At 50.8% G+C, this 21,773-nt stretch overlaps 7 protein-coding genes across 7 annotated transcripts; 3 read left to right on the top strand and 4 right to left on the bottom strand.

The window, feature by feature from the left end:
• Positions 1 to 181: 181 nt before the first annotated feature.
• Positions 182 to 2,896, top strand: N7446_003741 (E3 ubiquitin-protein ligase HEL2). The gene is made up of 3 exons (XM_058512490.1): positions 182 to 703; positions 789 to 1,027; positions 1,086 to 2,896. The coding sequence occupies exons 1-3, from the start codon at positions 278 to 280 to the stop codon at positions 2,743 to 2,745; spliced, it is 2,325 nt and encodes a 774-aa protein (XP_058373819.1). The 5' UTR covers positions 182 to 277; the 3' UTR covers positions 2,746 to 2,896.
• Positions 2,897 to 3,243: 347 nt separating this feature from the next.
• Positions 3,244 to 6,150, bottom strand: N7446_003740 (MutS family protein MSH4; the record flags this gene model as incomplete). Its single annotated transcript, XM_058512489.1, is given in 7 exon segments — positions 3,244 to 3,741; positions 3,759 to 4,702; positions 4,750 to 4,837; positions 4,889 to 5,008; positions 5,057 to 5,206; positions 5,253 to 5,612; positions 5,662 to 6,150. The coding sequence occupies 7 exon segments, from the start codon at positions 6,148 to 6,150 to the stop codon at positions 3,244 to 3,246; spliced, it is 2,649 nt and encodes an 882-aa protein (XP_058373818.1).
• N7446_003739 (uncharacterized protein) lies at positions 6,023 to 7,900 on the top strand (the record flags this gene model as incomplete). The annotated part of the gene is made up of 4 exons (XM_058512488.1): positions 6,023 to 6,128; positions 6,231 to 6,472; positions 6,531 to 7,606; positions 7,657 to 7,900. The coding sequence occupies 4 exons, from the start codon at positions 6,023 to 6,025 to the stop codon at positions 7,898 to 7,900; spliced, it is 1,668 nt and encodes a 555-aa protein (XP_058373817.1).
• A 792-nt stretch (positions 7,901 to 8,692) lies between these two features.
• N7446_003738 (putative IgE binding protein) lies at positions 8,693 to 9,180 on the bottom strand (the record flags this gene model as incomplete). Its single annotated transcript, XM_058512487.1, has 2 exons — positions 8,693 to 8,855; positions 8,909 to 9,180. The coding sequence occupies 2 exons, from the start codon at positions 9,178 to 9,180 to the stop codon at positions 8,693 to 8,695; spliced, it is 435 nt and encodes a 144-aa protein (XP_058373816.1).
• A 2,383-nt stretch (positions 9,181 to 11,563) lies between these two features.
• N7446_003737 (velvet factor family protein) lies at positions 11,564 to 12,748 on the bottom strand (the record flags this gene model as incomplete). Its single annotated transcript, XM_058512486.1, has 4 exons — positions 11,564 to 11,840; positions 11,891 to 12,358; positions 12,409 to 12,488; positions 12,542 to 12,748. The coding sequence occupies 4 exons, from the start codon at positions 12,746 to 12,748 to the stop codon at positions 11,564 to 11,566; spliced, it is 1,032 nt and encodes a 343-aa protein (XP_058373815.1).
• A 3,473-nt stretch (positions 12,749 to 16,221) lies between these two features.
• Positions 16,222 to 18,336, top strand: N7446_003736 (glutaminase family protein; the record flags this gene model as incomplete). The annotated part of the gene is made up of 2 exons (XM_058512485.1): positions 16,222 to 16,360; positions 16,412 to 18,336. The coding sequence occupies 2 exons, from the start codon at positions 16,222 to 16,224 to the stop codon at positions 18,334 to 18,336; spliced, it is 2,064 nt and encodes a 687-aa protein (XP_058373814.1).
• Positions 18,337 to 18,888: 552 nt separating this feature from the next.
• On the bottom strand, positions 18,889 to 21,187 carry N7446_003735 (ferric reductase family protein; the record flags this gene model as incomplete). The annotated part of the gene is made up of 6 exons (XM_058512484.1): positions 18,889 to 19,915; positions 19,971 to 20,092; positions 20,146 to 20,198; positions 20,251 to 20,483; positions 20,541 to 20,875; positions 20,981 to 21,187. 6 exons carry the CDS (start codon positions 21,185 to 21,187, stop codon positions 18,889 to 18,891), a joined length of 1,977 nt encoding a protein of 658 aa, XP_058373813.1.
• Between the last annotated feature and the right edge of the window lie 586 nt (positions 21,188 to 21,773).

The raw sequence follows: 21,773 nt of genomic DNA, 5'->3' as shown, positions 1-21,773 counted from the left end.
TGGGCAAGCGTGACACTGGTATGAGCATCGCCATGTTTACCTATATTGATTTTTACTGTTTCCACTTAGTCGGAGCCATGCGACTCAGGTTATATTGGCCAGCAGCAGTGAGCGTAGGATGCCTCATCCAATGCGGTATGCGGGATCAGTCAGCGACATCACTTTTTTCCACTCTTACCCCCACCACGATTCACAACGTCGAGCTCTCCAGCTACAGCGCAATTGACGCCAATCCGCAGCTTCAGTCGTGACTTTTACCCCGGTCTCCGTCTCCGCAATGGCCGACAACCAGCCCGCTCCCTCTGAGTCGTCCAGCCATGGCCGCGGCGGTCGTCGCCGTGGCCGCGGAGGGGCAGCTTCCTCCGGCCGAGACTCACAACGGAATGGCGATGGCACAGGGAGAACCTCCAAGCCTCGCACTCGTGGCAGTGGTCGTGGCGCCGCTGAAAGTGGACGTGACCGACAAAATCACAACGCCGACCAGGCAAATAATCATGACACGCAATCCACATCAAAAGCCCCGATAAAGGCAAAGAAACCGGTCGTCGCAGCCACCGATGATGCAGACGATGGAGAAATTTGCTTTATTTGCGCCTCTCCCGTCGAACATACCTCCGTCTCGCCTTGCAACCATCGAACCTGTCACATCTGTGCGCTTCGACTGCGGGCACTTTACAAGAACAAGGCTTGCGCTCATTGTCGGGTATGGTCACTCCAAAAGCAAGCTTCCTGGGCGAATATGCAGCGAGCTCTTGAGCCTGCTGTTCATGTACTGATTCATATAACAGACCGAATCAAATTTCGTGGTCTTTACAGATGATCCGGCACGGAGATTCGAGGAGTTCCAGAAGAAGGACTTTGCCCGGACAGACGAAAACCTAGGTATTCAATATGAGAACGACGAGATCTTTGAAGATACCGTGCTCTTGTTGCGGTATAACTGCCCCGACGAGGACTGCGATGTGGCTTGTCTGGGCTGGCCAGACCTTCACCGTCACGTAAAGAACAAGCATGGCAAGGCGATGTGGTACGTTAACCTCGCAAGACGATCCAATCTCGAATCAGCAGCTAATAATATGGAACAGTGACCTTTGTACCCGGAACAAGAAGGTGTTTACCCATGAGCATGAATTGTTCACGCCGGCCGAGTTGCGTAAGCACGAGAAGTCCGGCGACGACAAGCCAGGTGCAATAGACCAGAGTGGCTTCAAGGGACACCCCGAGTGTGGTTTCTGTCGTCAGCGATTCTACGGCGACGACGAGCTTTACACTCATTGTCGTGACAAGCACGAACGTTGCCATATTTGTGACCGACGCTCTTCCCACCGCCAACAACAATACTACGTCGACTACAACGCACTTGAGCATCATTTCCAAAAGGATCATTTCATCTGCTTGGATCAAGAGTGCCTGGAAAAGAAGTTTGTTGTATTCGAGTCTCAGATGGACCTGAAGGGTCACCAACTCGAGGCACATCCAAATGGACTTTCCAAGGACATTCGACGAGACGCCAGAATGGTTGATTTGGCTGAGTTTGACAACATGCGTACTCCTTACCAGCAGGGGCGTCAACGCCGTGGTGCTGGCCGAGGCCGTGACCCCAATGCTGAGCCATTGCCTGCTTCCAGCGCTCAGCCAATGACCCGGGCTGAAATTGCATACCAACGCCAAATGGCCATCCAAAGCTCACAATCCGTTTCAACCCGAAACTTTGGTGGTCAGCTCACCCGGGAGGATACTCAGCCTGTGCGCGCACCTGAGCGATCCGCTGCTGCGACTCCCGTGCAGGCTCCTCCTGCCTCACGCTCTACTCCTCTCCCTACTGCCCAATTTGAAAGCCTCAACATCGCTGCCACCCCAGCGCCGGCCGGGTCACTAGATGAAACGCGCCGCCTGCGCCACGGGGCCGTGATTGAGCGTGCTTCCAACCTACTCCGCAACGATGCTACCAAGATGGGCGAGTTCCGTCAAAGAGTCTCAAACTACCGTTCTTCTTCCATTTCAGCAACGGAGCTTATCGATGCGTTCTTTTCATTGTTTGACACATCCAGCACAGAGCTTGGCAAACTCATCAAGGAACTAGCCGATATTTACGAGGATGAGTCCAAGCGCTCCGGGCTCCTTCAAGCCTGGAACGACTGGCGCGCCATCAACGAAGACTATCCGGCTCTTCCAGGTCCTGGCGGTCTTCTCCCTGGCATGTCACCGGCCACCGTCAACACTGGCGGCAAGCGAGTCCTGCGCCTGAAGTCATCCACCGCCCAATCCTCCCGCTCCGCCGTGGGCCGCAGCGGTGCCCTTCCAACCGCTCCCTCCAACCCCTTCCCCCTCTTTCCGCCGCGGCTGGGTCCTCTTCTCGCCGCTCCCAGGCATCTTCAGCTACCCCTTGGGCTGCAGCCGCACCTGCGCCTTCATTCTCACGTCCTGCCATGCCGAGTCCGACCAGTCGCTCGTCCTCCACAGCACCCTCTTCCAGCCGTGCTCCTGTTTCTGCTCCTGCTCCTCGTGGTGATGCCTTCCCATCTCTCCCACCTGCAGCGAAGCCAAACGTCCTCATGGCCGGCAAGACCCGTGGCACAGTCCGCTGGAACGACAATCGCGGTCCCGCCCCGAACGCATGGGGCTCGGGCAACAGCTCTGGCACTGCCTCTCCCGCTGAGCCTAACCTTGATCAGGGAGTCAAGTGCCGGCGGCAAGAAGGGCAAGAAGAACAAGGGAAAGCAGACCTTGTTCCACTTTGGTTAAGTCGCATCCATTTCTTTCGAAGAGACATCTTACTTTGCTCTGTTATGTCTCGATGATGATGGTATCATGAGAGCGCAAGTTGTAAAAGCGTACATATCTCATGTCAAAAGATTTGTTGGGGGTTTTTCCTTGTTGTACCTAGCGACTGCAGATACAATTTTGTATAGAAATAATTTTTTTTCTTTATGTGTTTAAGTATTATACTTGTGGCAAAGGAGCAGGCTTTCATACTCTTTGAAGTTCTTTGGTTTAGACGTTTTCATATTCATCCACCACACAAAGATGTACGCCTCCTTAGTCTTGATCGTATATCTATACGTTGCAATTGATTCAAAAAGAGGTACGTATTTGATAAGCTCATTGATGTTTACTCTATGGTATATGAGAATCAAAGCACACTTCCATAAACCATTTCCATCTTCATCGGTCATTATAAAGTACAAGAGTAAGATCTACAAAATGGGAATGCATAGGGGGTTGATCAACTCACCATAGACATTAATTGAAGTGCGTTGAAACAAGCACGACACTATCACTGTCATTGTCAGTGACAGGATCAGACTCGGAACAAATCTCAGACCCAGAGTCGATAACGATGGGTTCAGTGGCATGAGTATCCTCCGTTTCATCGCGATCTTCACTGAAGCCTGACACCTGGGCTTCACGGGTATGAGCCGAAACATAGGAAACATGTCCAGCACGAGCATCAGCATCAGTCACACTTTCGTTGTCAGGGTGCATCCCCATCTCTTGGTTAATAGCAGACATGTGCATGACAAAATCATCTTGAAGTTTGATCAGCACAGAGCGAAGAGCGCCGTCGTCCATAGTACCATCACGAGCAAGAAACAGTTGTTCCCACAGTGAAAGAAGCAATTTCCGTTTCTGGGCAATGGCCACAGCACGCGATGAACTATTTCGGCGCAGAGCGAGCAGATCTACCGCCTCTGAGACGGACTGTGCTTTCTCCAGAACAGCAGGTGGGAGGTCAGTGAGCTTAGCTAGGACGAGACCGTATCGACGATCTGGGAAGGGCCTTCGGCGATACGATACTGCATAGTCATTTTGGTGGCACCAGGGGCAATGTCCGCTGCTAGATGGAGATTTATGACGCCGCTGCGGTCGGCGAGGATCTGTGCCAGATCGTGGAAGTGGGTGGCGAACCAGACTAGAGCATTGCTTGAGATGAGGGCTTCAGATAGGGCGACTGCGATGGCGAGTCCGTCTGTCGTGCTGGTTCCTCTGCCTAGTTCGTCGATTATTACCATGCTTCGTGGCTGGATGTTTCGCAGGATAAATGCCATTTCACGCATCTCTGCTGCGAATGTGGAGACATTTGCGTCTAGATCGTCTGAAGCTGCGACGCGGGCGAAGAGTTGGTGGGAGATTGGGAATGAGGCATATTGCGCGGGTACGAAGCAACCAATCTGGGCCATGATTGTCGTTAGAGCTAGGAAACGGATGTAAGTGGATTTGCCGCCCATGTTGCAGCCTGTGACGATCTGAAAACGGGTTTGTGGGGTTGCATATGCGTCGTTCGGTATGAACTTGCTTGGATGAATCTGTTCTCGGATTGGGTGACGTCCTGCTTTGATGGCGAGTGTCTCTGTTAACTCTGGTCTGATGTATTCGTGGCTGGTTGCTAGTTGGGCAAATGATGCTAGCATGTCTAGCATTGCTATTGCTTCGCTGACTCGGAAGAGTCCGGATACTTGGTCGCAAACGTCGCAAAGGAGATCCTGAATGGTGCGATCGCTCATGTTGATCACTTCACTGTGGGCATCAGTGATCTTCTGGTTGAGTTTGACCAAGTCCAGTGTCTGGCACTCAATGCGATTTCGCTTGCGATAGACGTTGATGAAGACATGGGGTAGGGGACCAGGCTCTGTCGCAGGGATGCAGATGTAGTATTGACGGGCTGTGTCATACTTCAAATCGAGAACAATGTCACAATTATCTGCGTTTTGTTAGGACGGTCCATGAACTGACACATCTTGAAGTTACCTGACAAGTTCTTGATGAGCTCGGTGGCATCTGCATTTGCCTCCTTGTAGGTCTGTCTGGCTACATCGAGGAGACTATTGACACCGGCCTAGAGAATGTCAGCTGCGTGGAGCCATTCCAAATTCACAAGAGGTTTGACCTTGACACAGTAAATGCGCTGGTTTCTTAGATCAAGTGGCTTCGTTTGGTAAGTGACATGATCATTCAATGTCGTTTCCATGAGCTCTTCAATCGCACGATGTCCCTCAGGGGCACACAACTAAAAGACATTAGCGTGAGCTCAACACCATCAGAAATATTGTAATACTTCGCGTATGGTAAGCAACAAATCGCTCTGTGCTGTTGCAAGCGCTCGAAAGATGTTCTTGATTGCTGAAACATAAGTTTTGAGCATGATAACATAGTTGACAGACTGTTCGACGTATTGGATTGTCCGCTTGGTGGGAACCAGGATTATCTTGATTCTGTCAACCTCTATCCCCAATATGGAGTCCGGAACCTACCGCAGTCAAAACTTTGTCTGCATCGATGAAACCCTTAAGAGCCTGTCTCACAGAGACAAACATATCTTCTTTGGTTGACAAATCTTCCACGGCATTGTACCTGGCTGTCAGTTTGACTCGTTCAGTTGAAGGTTGTAAAATGCTAGCTCGGAGCAGCCTTGCCCCCATAGGTGTTAGTGTCTCATTCAACAGCCCATACAAGCTTTCTCGCGATTTCGCATTCTGCAGGTTCTGGATGAGCTCGAGGGACACGATAGTCGCCAAGTCAATCGTCATCGACCCTTGGGATGGTTCGAATCGGATGCGTAGTGAATGCAATGTGAAAGACCGCTGGAGTTCAATCTCGACATACTTAAGAACCTAGGTTCCACTTTAGTAGCTCCCTCAGATAGCATGGGAGCAGTCCTACTGCGGCAAAGCAGCACGCTGCAAAATAGTTCCCACCCAGGGTCACCTTGAGCGAATTGACATCTTCTGGAAAGGCCAATCGGTCCACATACTCATGGCCCGTCTTCTCAGACCAGCATCGGCGGTCTAGGAAAGTGAAGATTGGGTCGGGTAAGTTTTCTTGGATGATATATCGAAGCTTGGATTCTTTGGCAGTGTTCATGAAAAGGATTTCGCTGGGTTCGAAAACACCGATCTTGATAATTGTATTGACGTAGGTTTGACTATCACATATCTGACAGAGAACTGCTTCAGCTGTCGCAAGATTGACAAATGCGAGACCAACAGTCGATGAGACGCCCCGCGATTCACTGACGGCGCAGATGAGATCCTGGGAAGCAACGCTGGTGGTTGTGGTAGTTGGCCTCCCTACCCTTGGACGTATGCTACCAGCTCTGGAAGTTGGAGCAAAAGAATCCAGCGACAGCCGTGAGTCCGAATAGACCGACATGGTGAAACTGGAGTAGTTGTAGTGGAGAAGTGATACGCGATAAGATAAAAGATATTTTCCCTCAAAATTTCTCTCTTCAGCAAAACCCAAACGACAAAATGGCCACTCTCTATCCTCCCCCAGCAAGCGCCAAAAGGTTGCTCAGGCTGAGAAGGCTCGTGAGCAGCAAGAGATTCAGGGTATTCCGTCCGACTTGGGCAGTGTTCGTGTGCAATTCTACGACCAAGCAACCGGAAATGCTACCGGGCCTGCGGTGTCCGTCCCAGTCGCCGATGCGAACGTGAAGAACCTCGAGACTCTGTTGAACACATTACAAGGAAATGTAAGAAATGAAAATGGCATTCCGGTCGCAATTGTTTTGTTTCTGACAGCATTTCTAGGACGACGAAGGCCGAGTACCATATCGGTTCACCCACCAGTCCGAAAAAGAAGGCGAGACAATTGACATTCTCTCCGACGTCTACCACTCACTCCTCCAGCCCGGAATTAAGACAACCGAAGATACTATCTCCCTATACTTCACACCCCAAGCCGTCTTCCGTGTCAGAGCGGTCTCACGATGTGCGGCCTCCATCGCGGGGCACGGCGAAGCCATCTTAGCCACATCCTTCTCTCCTGTCTCATCCTCCACCATGGTTTCCGGTAGCGGAGATTCAACTGCCCGTATTTGGGACTGCGATATGGGAGTCCCGCTACATACCCTTAAGGGCCACACCAGCTGGGTGCTGGCCGTCGCATATTCGCCGAACGGCGCGATGATCGCGACCGGTAGCATGGACAACACCGTTCGTTTCTGGGACGCGAAGAAGGGTCAGGCGCTCGGTGGGCCGCTCAAGGGCCATGCGAAATGGATCACCAATTTGGCGTGGGAGCCGTACCACGTGCAAGAGTCTGGGCGACCGCGTCTGGCGTCTGCGTCTAAGGACTCGACTGTGCGGGTGTGGGATGTCGTCTCAAGAGTCATTGATCATGTGCTTACTGGCCACAAGTCGTCTGTTACTTGCGTGAAGTGGGGTGGTACTGGCAAGATCTACACTGCGTCCCACGATAAGACTATCAAGATCTGGAACCCCAAGGATGGAACCCTTCTCCAGACTCTGTCCGCGCATGCTCACCGTGTCAACCACCTTGCGCTGTCTACTGATTTTGCTCTCCGCACTGCGTACCATGACCACACTGGCAAGGTTCCTGCGACCGAGGCTGAGAAGGTCGCGGCTGCACGGAAGAGATTCGAGGAGGCGGCAACAGTGAACAACAAAATTGTCGAGCGCCTGGTGTCGGCCAGTGATGACTTCACCATGTATCTGTGGGAGCCATCTTCTTCTAACAAGCCCGTCGCTCGCATGCTGGGTCACCAGAAGGAGGTAAACCACGTTACCTTCTCCCCAGACATGGCCTATATTGCCTCGGCTGGATTCGACAACCACGTCAAGCTATGGAATGGTCGTGATGGAAAGTGAGTGTCTCCGATCTAGGATGTATTTGATATATGGCTAACCAATATAGGTTCATCAACACCTTCCGCGGCCACGTGGGAGCCGTCTACCAGTGCTGTTTCTCAGCAGACTCGCGTATGCTGGTTTCGTCGTCCAAGGATACCACTCTTAAGATCTGGAACGTACGTACCGGCAAGCTGTCGATGGATCTGCCTGGTCACAAGGATGAGGTCTTTGCTGTTGACTGGAGTCCGGATGGACAGAAGATCGGTAGTGGAGGTAAAGACAAGGCGATCAAGATCTGGAGAAACTAGACTTAGTCGCTTGGCATCAACCTCCCTAACCGCTTTCCACGATTCTTCCAGCTTGGATGGAAAGTTTCTGTCCTGCTCGAGTTATACCGAGGCCACCAACGCGCAGATGCCAACGGTCAAACATACCTCGAGTCAGGGGAGCACTCCGGACCAGAAAGGCGATGCTTTCCGTGAAGTTTGCTTCACATCCCCCGAAGCCCCCATGGCTTCTTCGGTTCGGCGACGCATACTTGCCTAAATCCAAGACATCTGTGACCCATGGGCAGATCAGACCATTGTAGTCTGACAGGCTTGCTTTTGGCTTGATCTAGATCCTGCGAGGCGGATAAGTATAGAAGTTAGATGATGCTTAAACTATACTTTGTGTTTAATGAACCCTGTCCTACCACTGCCTGGGGCAGAGGGTATAAATGATATGCTATATGTATTCAGGTGCTTAACGAATATGTTTGATCCATGGACTGCTCTACGTAGAAGTACATGCAAGTTGGAATGGTTCGACTACCGTGATTGAGCCAAGTCAACTGAATAAGTTACCTCGGCCATCAACATGTTCAAATTAAGTTCATGGGACAAGTGTTACCCTTCGTCCCTGCAGCCACCGACGCCATTGGACTTGAACCTAATTCCGAATGTCACCGAACATATCACCTTCTACACCGCAAGTATAGAGTAAACAATGACATCAAAATGACAGGTTCTCATTCCAAACAAGTTACATACAAGCAACAAGCAAAACAGTCAAAGCTCAAAGCAAAAGGTATCCGCCTCAAGACACAAACAATCCATATATCAGGATCTAGATATACTGCCACGCAGGAACATCCCCTCATAAGTAATCGCCATAGCCGAAAATCCAAGACACTCATTAACATCCCCCTTAGGGACAGTAGCATTAGCCAAAGCCCCAAAAACCTGCCAACGGTTATCCTCAGTAGGACAAGCCATAAATCCACTAGCCCCCAACCCCGGTAAAGGTAATGCGACCAAGGCTCGCCCGCCTCATACACAAACGGCCCGTACGAAGACCCAGCGGGGATATTGGCAGAATGAGCCTGAGTGAAGCTCAACGCGCCGTTCGGGTCGATGTACACCTGCTGTCCGCCGGGTACTTCTGTGTCCATTGATGTGCCGCCTGGCGCGAAGACGGTTTGGTTGCCGGCTGGGCAGTCCTTTACTTGGCTTGGGCAGTAGCTGGCTGTGGTGCCGCCGAGCCAGAACTTTTGGCCTGCCGCGTTTAGTTGTAGGTAGTGGATTGGGCTTGCGGAGCGGGCGGCCATTACTGTGAATGGGGGGTTGGCGGGGGTGCCGGGGCTGCTGCAGCGAGCAGGGGGAGCGCGAGGGCTGTGAGGGTGAATTTCATTTTGATAGTTTGGTTGGTGGTGGTTGAGTGTTGAGTTGAGAAGTAGAGAGGTTGATAGATGGAGTGTGTTGTAGATGAGTGGATTGTGTTGAATTGAACATGAGCAGATGGGCACCACTCTTATATAGCCCTGGATAAACAGAGGCACACATGTAAGTGATCCTCCGAACCTTGGAACACTTCCCTATGGTCGTTCAGGGAGACCCAACTGCCCGTCATAGACTGTCGGCTTTGTCCGCGCGGAGACACCGAGTGGCGACATTCCCATTGGGCCAAATATGTGGACGAACGGGCAAAATTTGAGACATATGTATGGGGTACCTGTATGTATGTCTTCAAGATCTAATATTAACTCGAGTTCTATGCAACGGTGTCGTTCGGACAGGGACTAGTTTCCGCCCTAAGGCTAAATTGTGAGACAGGATGACGGGCTTTGCATGGGATAATAGGCCAACGCCCTGCCAAAGAGATACCCGAGTCTTGCTATGCTCCATGGCTTGCCAAGATGCGGAGGAACTCATTGTAAACGAGGCGGTTCAGGGTGAAGATCGTCATATCCCTGTCTCACTTTTGCCCCGCTAGAGGGTCAACGTGCATTGTTCATACTTCGAGCCAGTTCCTACTTCGCTTTTGTTTCACTCGACGGTTTGAACCGGGCTCGGAAAACCCAAGACTCAAAAATAGAGAAATGGAATCTTGAAGTGCTTGCACTGCTGTATGTTTCTCTCTACTGAATGTTCAACCCCCACGCCCCACTGTGAACAGTGGCGCATATCCATGGAAATGCACTCAACCTCCGATGCCTGACGCACGGATCAAGTCTTGTCCAAGAATAGTCGGCCTCCAGTTTCGCCAAGACCCTCAATATCATGACCATAAGCGGTGCTATACAACATGTCTCTCGCAAAACGCTCACTTTTTACAGCAGCTGACATCACCTCTTCTGGGGCCGGATGCAGCTCCGGATACGAGTAGAATCAATACGGATGTCAACGGCGACACCGTGGGTTGATATCTGAATCAAAATCATCCTACATCAGATTGAATAATCAAGAGACAACAACCTCGGAATACATCGGGACACTAAATTCCAGAAACAGTTATGCAACACTATACAAATGAAGAATCCAGTTCCCTGATCCAATGCACAAACCATGGCCCCTAATCCGTTATCCATACTGTACATTACATTACATGCTCAAGGATAAGACGTCAAATATTCCATATCTCGTGATCGGTGATACAGGCCCTACCAGGACCAAATCACGCAGCCACCAGAATAACCTGACGAATGACCTCACCCGTTTCTCGCCGTCACACTTGCCCAACGCGGACGCTTCACCGTTCTGGTCGCTGTTGCCTCTAAAGAGCATGTGGTTGGGCAACCCGTCGTTTGTATGTAAGGGACTGTGTGACATGTACATGTATGATATCGAGCACATTGAATTGTGGTGCGATGGATGGATGGGTGTTGTGTTTCCTCCTTGTGAACTGATGACATGTGTTTTGATATAACAGCTCCGTGACGAAATGGGTTCACATTGCCCATCCCTCATCTATAAGACCTGAAACAAAAACAAGTTGATTCACGCCTTCGAGCACATGATGTATCAATATCAATGCATCAATGACTTCTGAGACAAATGCAGGAAGACCCACTCGCCAACAGCTAGACATCGGCAAACAAAGAAAAGAATACGCGCGAGAGAGGAGAGAGAGAATGAGAATCCCATATATTAGAAGTAACGACTTTTTTCTAGACCGGGCAAACCACCAACCCGGAAAATAATAACCCAAACGAACCCAAAGAATGACAAACCATTCAATTCGATCCGTCTCGAAAAAGAAGGGAAAAGAAAGAAGAAAAGAATATGTACGCGCGGACCATCAGCCGCCGAGGTATGAATAGACAGGGCCAGAGGCCAAAACAGCAAAGAAGAAATAACAGAAGGGAAGAAAGAGAAAAGAAGAGAAGTGAAAAAAGCAACAGGGAAACAGAAGGGTAAGACATAAAGCCATAGACAAAACACTAACAAGAAAAGAAGACAAGTCAAGACAAAAAACACCAGCACCGGTCCGTGTAGCAATATAGAAACCTGCCTAGGAGAAAGAGGCCCAAACACCGTTACCGTTTAAGCCAACACGCGCCCCCGCCGTTTTTCCCACGTCTTGATTCATTGGCCCAGTAAAGGGAAATAAGAGGAAAGGAAAGAAAGAGAATAAGATATTGGACTGGCACATTGATCCAATGTCAATCCCTCAGGGTGCGAGATATAGACTATGGATCAGGTCCCGCCCTTTTAATAGTCGCCTTCGTCATCGTCGTCTCCATCGCCGCCTCGGCCGCGGGGACCTTTTACTCCGTCCTTGCGGATGGGGATCTTGATTCCCTGTAGCGCGAAGCATTTGCTGAGTTGTGTACTTTCGATGACGCCGGGGAATTTCTTGGCGGAGAAGACTTGGAACGGTTCGGAGAAAACGGAGGCTAGCACTGGTGCGGTTCCGTGGTTGATCACCGGCGCGCCGTTTGTGGATTCCGTCGATGGCGTGCCGACATTGACGAAGCTCATTTTCAGACTGATTCTGTTAGCAATTGCTCTGATCAGAGTTTTTGAGAGGTCCCTTACCGGAAGGTGCCTTCTGTCCGCACACTCAGATCTTGCAGAATGAACCACACTCCGATTTTATTATCCGGATCTGTCAATCGGAAGGCACTGGCGCTGAGACTGCCGATCAGGTTCCGCGTGAACATTCCACCTGGTCCTCCCGACACGGGTTGCGCTGCGGGCGACATCGATGCGGGCATCTGGCCGCCGGCGTAGTATTGTGGGTAGGACACTGGCTGACCGTATTGGTTCTGGTATGCCACCTGCTGACCACTGTAGTAGTTGCCCATCTGAGGGTAGTTGTAGGGGGCCTGATTGTAGGTCGCTGGGTAGGTCGGAGACATGCTCTGTGGTGGGGGAGGGTAAGAAGAGGACATGGCGGTAGAGATGGAGGGAGAGGTAGCGGAGTGCTTGACGAGGTTGACTTCGTTGGTACCGTCGGCATTCCATAGGTCGACGGTGAGGACGTAGAAGGAGGTATCGATTTCACTAGCGGGCAATCAGCAAGCTATCAACCAGGTACGAGCGGAGACACATACTTGATGTCGATTTCTTTGTCCGTGAACTCGTCACGCACGATCAGACGAATGCATGGAGGAGGGGTGATCGGTCGCCGGTCCTAGAACTGTTAGTTAGTGACGCACGGCGAGGAATGCGGAAAAAAACACCCACCTTGTCACCAAAACCACACATGCGAGCTCGGATGGGCTGCTGCACCACTTGTAATGAATAAATCCGACCCTCATGTCTCTGAGAGACGGATCCTAGCTGATCGGACCGTAGCGGGTTAGACGGGTAGGGAGTTCCGGTCGGAGCTGAGATGCGATCCATTGACAGAGGAGGCGGAACGGGATGATGTCTATCCTCGACGGCGTACATGGTACCAGATAGGAAGCAACCGAGAATAACTTCTCTAGAGATCAGATCTTCTTTGTAGCGGGGTGTAGTGACATGCGACCCCGCGGGTTTCAAGACGTCACTGGAGCATCGACTCCGGCAGAAAATATGTCGGTGTCGACGTCGGTGTCGAGGGACGACTCGATGGAGAGATGGAAAAGGCGATCGCGAAGGTGAAAGTGGGAGGCTGGGTTGGGCAGATTGATTCCAAGGGAAGTTTGGAAGCGCGACAGAGAAGGCTCGCGTGAAGACCCTGATGTCTGGGTGAACCGCACGATGACGCTGTCAATAGTGCGGGAGATTCGCTGGAATACCACGGATCGACTCAAGCCCGAAGTTTGTGCAAGTAAAGTACCTCAAAGTAGGGCGCAGGTGGAAGAAGAAAATATGAGTGACGTTGACTATTTAATTCTCGACCGCAAAGATCTGCCGCAGGAACCTAACCAGACGCTCGGGATGTAACTCTCATCCGCAACCGGTCGTCCATTTCCGGCCATTTACCCTTCGGCTGATTCTCGGGGCCGCCATTTATGATGGATTGATGATGATAATGATGAAGTGCTTAATTGCTGAATTAACAGTATCGGGTCACTACAGGAGAGGATATTATTTACAACGATCCTACAACTACGATCTATTCACAGTTTTATGTTTAGATCTGTTCCCTTCATCTCACAACCTAGGATCATCGTCAGGGCCCGAACCACAAGCAGTCGGCCCATGTTTGACCCTACAGTCGAGATAGTTTGGTTCTCGGACTGGGGACCTGACACGAACCGGAGGTGAAAGGGACAACGACAGGGATCAACACAATGAAAGAACGACCACCGTGCGGAGACAAGATCTGATCCAACCTGGCCATCCCAACTCAAGACCGACTCTTCGGAGTGAAATGTGGAGAGCCTCAACGCTGTAGACGGAGTCGTGAGCCAGTGGTACATCCTGTCCTCTTGTAAACCTGCCCAAGCCCCTTGCAGCGTCCCCTGGGCTTCCATGTGCGATGGTAAGTCCCGAAGGTGTGGTAACTGCCGGAGGAATGAACGGGAGTGATGGGGCTAGCGCGTCAAGGTAGCTGATTGGACCATGGTTATCACATTTGAAGAACGGCCTATGCAAGGGTCCATCCACATCGATTCAGGTCAAATGGAATGTCTTCGGTGCCACTCACTGGGGTGTGGGGAGTTCGCTGAACCGGAAAGCCAAGCGGCAGGAGAGGCCACGGTGAAAGCTGTGTCGTTACCTACCTAGTAGGTATGTGACTTCCAACTAAACTCGCGATTGACAAAGACAGGGGGGAATGTTGATAGCCAAGCCTTGCCTGACAGGGTGTAAAGGTGCCAGATGCAAAGAGGCCCATCGACTCGGATGTGGCCAGCCCCTTGGGTGCCTATTTTCATCTGGGCTGACACCTTTCATACCTTGGCAAGCCACCCTATTCCAGACGGCTGCATAATCGCATCGAGAAACACTGCCAGACCGCTAGATGTCAGAACAAAAGCCCCTGGGTTACGCACTGCCCAATGATCAACCGGGACGGCGGATTATTGGAGTCGTTGTTCGGGAGGTGATTGGACTGAAGATACATGCGCTCCCCCGCACAGGGTGATTGGCGCATAGGAGAGGGGGAGAGGTGAGAAAGAAGTAGAAGAGGCAAAGAGGCACAGAGAGAGAGAGAGAGGCGGGGGGTGGTGCGGCGGAGAAGACTAATCTGATCTATCAACCAGACACCGCTGAATACTATGAACCATCTGTCGCAACAAAAGTACGGAGTAATGCACACTAGATAGATGTCCCTTTAAATCACACCAGTGACAATCCATCTACATATTTTATATCCAAAATGTCATATCTTAACACTGCCATTAACTCTTCTTTTGACCGGACATTTTGTTCATATCACGTGACCAGACAGCGAACTACGACGTTGGGCTAACATGGTATTGTTTGCTAGTTGACTTCATTCTTTGACTCTCTCAGATCTGGCTACGTCGTAGCGACAGGAGGTTCCATCAAAACAGACAGAAATGGTCAATCCTCTTGGCCCTCATCCCCGCTTGGCTACTTTGGTCCCGCCCGGGTGGTCGCCCTATACCCGAGAGTCAGCCTCACCATTCAGATCCTGCAGATGGGACGTGGAGATCATCTTGGGGATGGTCCTGTTTCTCCACGATAACGTTGTCACTAATCCCGACTGAGCCAGATTACTGTATTAAAACAGCTCCCGTACCCCCCGTGCTTCGATGGATACCAATGCGCCCGTCTGTATCCTATAAACTGGAACAGCAAGGCTGGAAATTAGGAGACTGTGGCGCTCGCGATTGTCAGGCTCCCTGCACCGGTTCTAGTGGCAGACCCCCGATATGGTGGAGCAGTGCTAACTAAACCCGGTGGGCCTGTGGGTTCGGGTATTGACTTGATACTACAGCATGGGAAACGCCTGTAGAAGACGCGGTTAGTACGACTCCTCCAAGGGGATAACAGGTCTAGACCAGACTCATGGTCATCAAAAAGGCACCATCGTCAGATACATCTCACCACTATGAAACAAGCCTGATACCGTGAATTAATGGTTACTTACCGGCGGGCGATGATGCGGGGAGATGGGGAGAGAGATGACAAGAGAGAAAGGCGAAGAAGAAACACCATGGAAGTAGGAACTCCCATTTTAGATACAAGTCAAGCTGGATTTGCCCTTCATAGCAGAAGACCGTTGCATTCGCGCCTTTTCCATCTGAGTGGATGCGACCCCTTGGGTTCTTCCCCCGATGTACAGAGAAGATCTATAACGCTGGAAGTTGATCCGAAATACATATACACCTATTCGGCTAACAACAATGACGGTTCCGATAGCAAATGATAGTAAGCATTTGAAATCGAAGATATGGTGAAGCCCCGCACTATGCTCTGTGGTAAACACTCAGGTTGTGTGGCGGAGATTCAGGTACTTTGGCATAGACCAAGCAAACATTGGCATATGCGAGAAGCTAAATCGGCGGAATGAGCCGTCAAGACATTAAAGTCTAGGTTGAGCCTTGATTTTATTCGCCATCACAACTTGGGGTTAGCTCCAGGGTGCAACTAGTATGTCCCTATGACACCACACAACATAGAGAAGTATGTCGGCTCTCGCCTGTCGACTATACAAAGTATCCGATTGGAGATCAGATCCTCATCAGCTCACCAGATGACGTGCTTATATATACACCTACGCTTCAATGCAGCCTCCGCATCTTTATAGACGGGAAGTGATACGCATGGCGCTCACGCAAGGCGCACTTGACATGTTGTGATCAGATGCCACGCGAGATGCAGTCTCGGAGGTATTTGAAGCCCTTGATTGCCCGGAAAGAAATGGCAAAGGCGCGCAGCTTATCCCTTTCTTCACGTCGCGATCTTCGATCTCTCGCCTCTATAAACGCGTCGAACTTGCGTGTTTACGCGGTTGTTGACACGAGATGCGCTGGTTCAACCCCCAGTCCGCCCTTGCGGCAGTGTATATTATGATATTGTCGCTGCCAACCAGCGAGGCCATCAAATACTCCCCGATCAAACCTCCATCATACCCGTTGGCTGTGCGGAGCCCCTACCTCTCTGGTGCGTGCTGATCGCTGATCGTCCCCGGAATCTCATTGACCTGATCGGCAGCGTGGATCCCCGGAAATTCGGTCACGTCACTTTCCTCCAGCAGAGCGCAATTTTGGGCTGGTAATGATCTCATCTGGTCTGTCACGGCGCGTGTGGATGGCGTCGCGTATAATTTGTTTGGGGTCAAGCTACCCCTGAGCGGAACCAAGTCCGGCACTGTCACCGAGGCAACTTATACCTCTACTCATTCGACCTTTACAGTGCAAGCGGGATCGCGGACATTCACACTGGATTTCTTTTCTCCGGTTTCGCCTAAGAATTACCTCCGCCAATCCTTGCCCTTCTCGTATTTGACAGTGACTGTCGAGGCAGGCGATTCCAGCTCGGTCCAAATCTATTCTGATCTCGACCACAGCTGGGTTGGTCAAGCCAGCGATGTGAGCTGGAGTTATTCGACGAAGAGCACGACTGGCGTGTTCCAGATCCAAGGCGCGGATGCGTCGACATACTCGGAGAACAGCAATGGCCAAGCGCTGTGGGGAAGCGCCGTCTACGCCACCCGCCCCGCGGCCGGGGGCTCTCTCTCCACTGCCTCCGGGCCGTCAGCCTCGGTGCGTCAAAGCTTTATCTCCAATGGAACTTTGTCTGGCACTCACGCCGAGTGGACTGCCAACGGGGTGGTCGGGTTTGCACACGATCTTGGAACAACCGCCAAGGAAGAGGCCGTGACCTTTGCGGTCGGCCATGTGCGTGAAGAGTCGATCAATTTCCTCGGCGAAGCCCAGACGGGATACTACCGAGCGACCTACGCCGATACTGTGGATGCAGTCTCTTATTTTCTAGACGATTACTCTGATGCGAATGAGGAATCAGTCACATTTGACGAGCTGGTTCAGTCGACAGGAACCTCTAGTTATGGATCGAACTATTCGGACATCCTCGCACTCTCCACCCGCCAAGTCTACGGTGGTATTGAAATCACAATCCCCAACGAATCTCTCGACACCGGTACAACGCGCGCATTTATCAAAGAGATCTCCAGCGATGGCAACATCAATACCGTAGATGTAATCTTCGCCACCTTTCCAATCTTCTACATCCTCAGCCCAGGCTACCTTAAGCTCCTCCTCGACCCTATTCTCCAATACAGCGGGAGCGATGCCTACACAAAAGAGTATGCTGTCCACGAGATCGGCGCCAGCTACCCCAATGCAACAGGCCATCCAGAAGACGGCGAAGAAATGCCCATCGAAGAAAGTGGGAACATAATAATCCTCACCTACGCCTACCAACTGGCGACCGGAAAAACAGACTTGGCAACGACCTATGCCTCCCAACTCTCCCAATACGCCCAATACCTCTACAAAAACGGCCTTTACCCAACCACCCAACTCTCCCTCAACGACGCCCTAGGCGCACTAGCAAACCAAACAAACCTCGCCGTAAAGGCAGCCATCGGCCTCGCAACCTATGGCGCCCTAACAAACCAAGCAAACTACACAACAGCCGGCAAATCCTTCGCAGAGAAAATCTGGTCAGACCACCTCGGCACCGACGCCGCAGGAACCCGCTTCCTAATTCAGTACGGCATCACACCCTGGTTCCTCGTCTACAACCACTACCCAGACCTCCTCTTCGGTCTAGACATCTTCCCCGAAGAAGCGTACAACGCCACAGCGGCCTTCTACCCAACCGTCCGGCAAAAAGCGGGCGTACCGCTTGACGGGGCTATTGGCTGGGGCCAGACGAATTGGCAGTCGTTTGTTGCTGCTACTGTTACTGGGTCGGCGAGGGAGTTATTCATCAAGGATTTGCATGCTTATGTTGCTAATGGGTTGAATTCCGCGCCGTTCTCGGATCGTTATTGGGTGCAGGACAGTGGGCAATATGTTGCTGGGGACTCGTATTCTTTCCGTGCTAGGCCGACGCTTGGGAGTCATTTCGCATTGGCTGCGTTGGGTGGGGCTAATACTTGGGGTTCGTGATATTTTTCTTTTGCTATTCGCATTTGCGTTTGCATTTTGGCTTGGCTTCGGTATTGGAATTGCAGTGCCTGATCTGCAGTGCGTCATAAATCAACTTTGATGACAGCAATGTTCATTACTTCCACTGCTGTGCACCAGTACTAAAAGGTATTGATTGAATAGATCTGAAGTCTCTTTGAGATTTCATCACGAAGAAGAACCAAGACACCCAAGCAAGTACTGTATGGCATTAATATAGAGTTCAAGGGAACAAAAGAAATCTCGATGGATATGCAGCATACAACCCTTACGTGTTTGCTAATCCACCACGTCGAGCCGCCGTGTAGATCTTGAAACTCTGAAATAGTTTCCCTTGTAGCCCAATCTCAGTGCTCTCCGTCTGTTATATATTATACGTCACTTTCCCCGAAACAATGCACTCAAGATAATTTCATTTGGGAATAAGAAAATCAGACGTCATTTAGTAGCATTCTATAAATCATGTGAGCTAAAACTTTTATATTTCCGATCTCCTTTAGTCGACCTTAAAACAGCTTCTCCTTCCTCCATTAATCACCATCCGAATGCCTCCTCGAAATAATCAATCGCATGGAAGCCATGTTTCATGACCTCATAGACCGATGATCGACACTCATCAGCCATCTGAGCAGGGCCGCAAGTAAAGACGCCAATGCTTGACGTGCTAGCCTTGCTTTCTTCCACCTCAGCCATGAGAAGCTCTCGCACGTTGGGGCGACCAGGCATGAAGCGCACGCCGCCACTCCGAGTAGGCGAGCTCACCGGAGTAGCGGTGGCTGCCAAAACAGTCTTATTGGAAGCATCAGTCTCAGCTGAGCTCAAATCCTGAAGGGTTGTAGCAAGGTTGGAGCAATAGATGGTGATTGTAATATCACTGCTCTGCAAAACCTGCAGTAGGTCATCTGTGAACACTTGATTCCACATTTCGCGCTGACGGATGGACCAAACGAGGTGTATTCTTGAAGTCTTGGTTTGACGCCTTTTGACGCGTTCTAGATGGCTTAGAAGGTAGGGCAACGCTGCGGCTATACCGGTACCGCCAACAACCATCAGATTTGTGTCAAAGTGGTGCATTGGTTCAGTATGACCGTAAGGTCCTTCGACGAGGAGGTTCGGGTAAAGTATATCATTGGCCTTGCGACATTGGTCGCGAAGGCGGCGAGTCCCTCCATCATAGGGCCGGATGTAGAAGATAAGCTTGTTCTGATCCATTGCCGGGGAACTGAATTCACTCTTGCCTTCCAAAGCGGGAGCCCATGCACCCAGTGAGAAAGGATGGTTTTCCCAAAACTTGAGCACACCTCCCTGGTACAGAAAGTAATGCTGACCAGGCTTCGGGCGCGGCGTCGTCGACGCTCCGGGAATAACCTCAATCTTGATAAGATCACTCTCTTCGCTATAGGTGACCGTGGAATACGGCTTCGAAAAGAATTGCTTTCCAAAGCGAACGTTCAGATTGCAGTAGAATATGCGGAAAACGCGAGCAAGTCGATCAATGATCCACAGCCCGACAGGCGCCCACAGATACCCAACAAATTCCAGTCCGTCAAAGCTGGTATGCCTGGGCTGGATTAGTGAAGGCCTTCCGTTGAAGTGATTGTCACCACGGAACTTACATGAAAAGGCCGACGATCACAACAACTGCGAAAACCAAATGAATAGCCAAGAAGACTTCATATGAGTGTTGGCGGAACCAGGTCATTGATTGCACAAGCATGAAACACATGAGGATAGTGGCCTGATAGCGCATAAGCTGAGGGTTTAACGACGGAGGGGATTGGGAGCACTTACCACTACACCCATGTACCAATATTCTTCAATCCAAGCAGTCCAGTATCTGCCGTCTATCAGATCTGTTAGCTCTTGTCTCATATCCCGGGGAGAGAGTCTGTTTACCGTATACTGCAAACACCACACTGTAGTTGATGGAATGCACCGCAGCAAGGAGAGTGCAAGCCCATGCGACATGACGATGGAAAGTGATAAAGGACTGATTGGTGAAGTTTGTCGCCCATAGAAAAATGTTGTTTCGGCCACTGAAGAGCCACAGAAAGGGCAGGCAGGCGTAGGAAAGAATACCAGTCCGGTCAGAAGAATACTGCCAGTTTTTTTGCACAAGACTCGGGGTCCTGTTTTATAGTAAATCATTAGATAAACACAAGTAAGGAGAGGGATGGGAAACTGACTCGATGTTACCCGTGAAACTTTCGTATTTCACGAAACTTAAAATAATGGTCACGGCCCAGAATCCAAACACGATCAAAGAGTCAACTCGCTTGGGAATAGCGTGCGAGTACCAGAGTTGCTGATGCCTGGAAGAGAGAGGCACAAAAGTAGCCGGCACTGTGATGTGGGTTCGGAAGCGGTGGTACAGGCTCTCCAAGGGAGATCTTCTTTGCGAACCTCCCTGTAAAACAGTCCAAGCCTTTGAAAACATGCCAAACACCAACACATTGGCCCAGTAGCCCATGATTCCCCATCCAAACATTTTATCCTTCGCGATGGCAAAGTCATGCGTCACCTTGATAGAAATGGTTAGCTCATAGTTCAAAGAAAGACACGCCGGTAAATTTATACGCACGTAGGATTTGTAGGCACGCTAATAATAGGCATGAGTGAGCAGAACGGACGAATTAATAGTACCAGTGGTTGTCGTGCTGTTTTGTTCAGGATCGATCAGAGGAAGCGAGGCGATACAGTCGTCCGTCACATTAGCCTCAATTCCAGTCAAGTCCATGAGCGTCAGACTGTTCGTTTCACATAAAGACTGCCAGTAAGGAATCGCTGCCTTGAGTCCTTCCGCTGAGCACCAGGTCTTGGCGCTAGCATACATAGAAGTAACTTCAATGGTAACGTTGCAAGGCCCAGTGGCTGTGCCGCTTGATCCATGCTGACCACGTCTGCGATATTTAAGCTTCGGCGGGAGCCTCCATGAGAGGTGACAGCAATGGAAGATGAAGTGCCGTTCCCACTCGATGCATTAGACGACGCAGCAGAGGATGATGAATTGCTGCTGGATCCCTGAGAAAGTGTCCCTTCAGAGGAAGATGATGCAGAGGACGATCCTTGAGCAGTCGATCCTGGACTTGTATCACTCGATATTGTCATGCTTCCCTCGAAGGTATACTCGGACAAGGTGGTATAGATTGTATAGAAACAATACTGGTACATCTTATCGGACTTCCGACAAAAGTTTCGGTTAAGTGAGTCTGACAACCGGAAGGGCTCTAATTAAACGCACCTCTAGCGGATCCCTACTGGGTCAACATTCATGGTATTTCCTGGAAGATTAAGTACAGGATGCCGTGTATGTCGCAGATGAAAAGTCAAAGTGAGCCAATCCCTCCTGCCGGCACGCCAATCCAGTTTTAACTCTTGCTTAGTGTGACGGGGCCGAACCCGAATGCCGTCGGTGTGTT

This window comes from Penicillium canescens, assembly GCF_028828765.1.
Source record: "Penicillium canescens strain IBT 15451 chromosome Unknown utg000003l_segment0_segment0, whole genome shotgun sequence".
In the NCBI taxonomy this organism is placed as follows: Eukaryota; Fungi; Ascomycota; class Eurotiomycetes; order Eurotiales; family Aspergillaceae; genus Penicillium; species Penicillium canescens.
Note: the sequence above shows the minus strand (reverse complement) of the source record. Positions and strands in the feature narration are given on the sequence as shown.

Excerpts from the sequence above, each read along its gene's own strand:
- N7446_003741 (XM_058512490.1), top strand. The coding sequence starts at position 278 with ATGGCCGACAACCAGCCCGCTCCCTCTGAGTCGTCCAGCCATGGCCGC. Across the intron at positions 704-788 it reads AGGCTTGCGCTCATTGTCGG|ACCGAATCAAATTTCGTGGT; the intron begins GTATGGTCACTC and ends TTCATATAACAG. Across the intron at positions 1,028-1,085 it reads AAGCATGGCAAGGCGATGTG|TGACCTTTGTACCCGGAACA; the intron begins GTACGTTAACCT and ends AATATGGAACAG.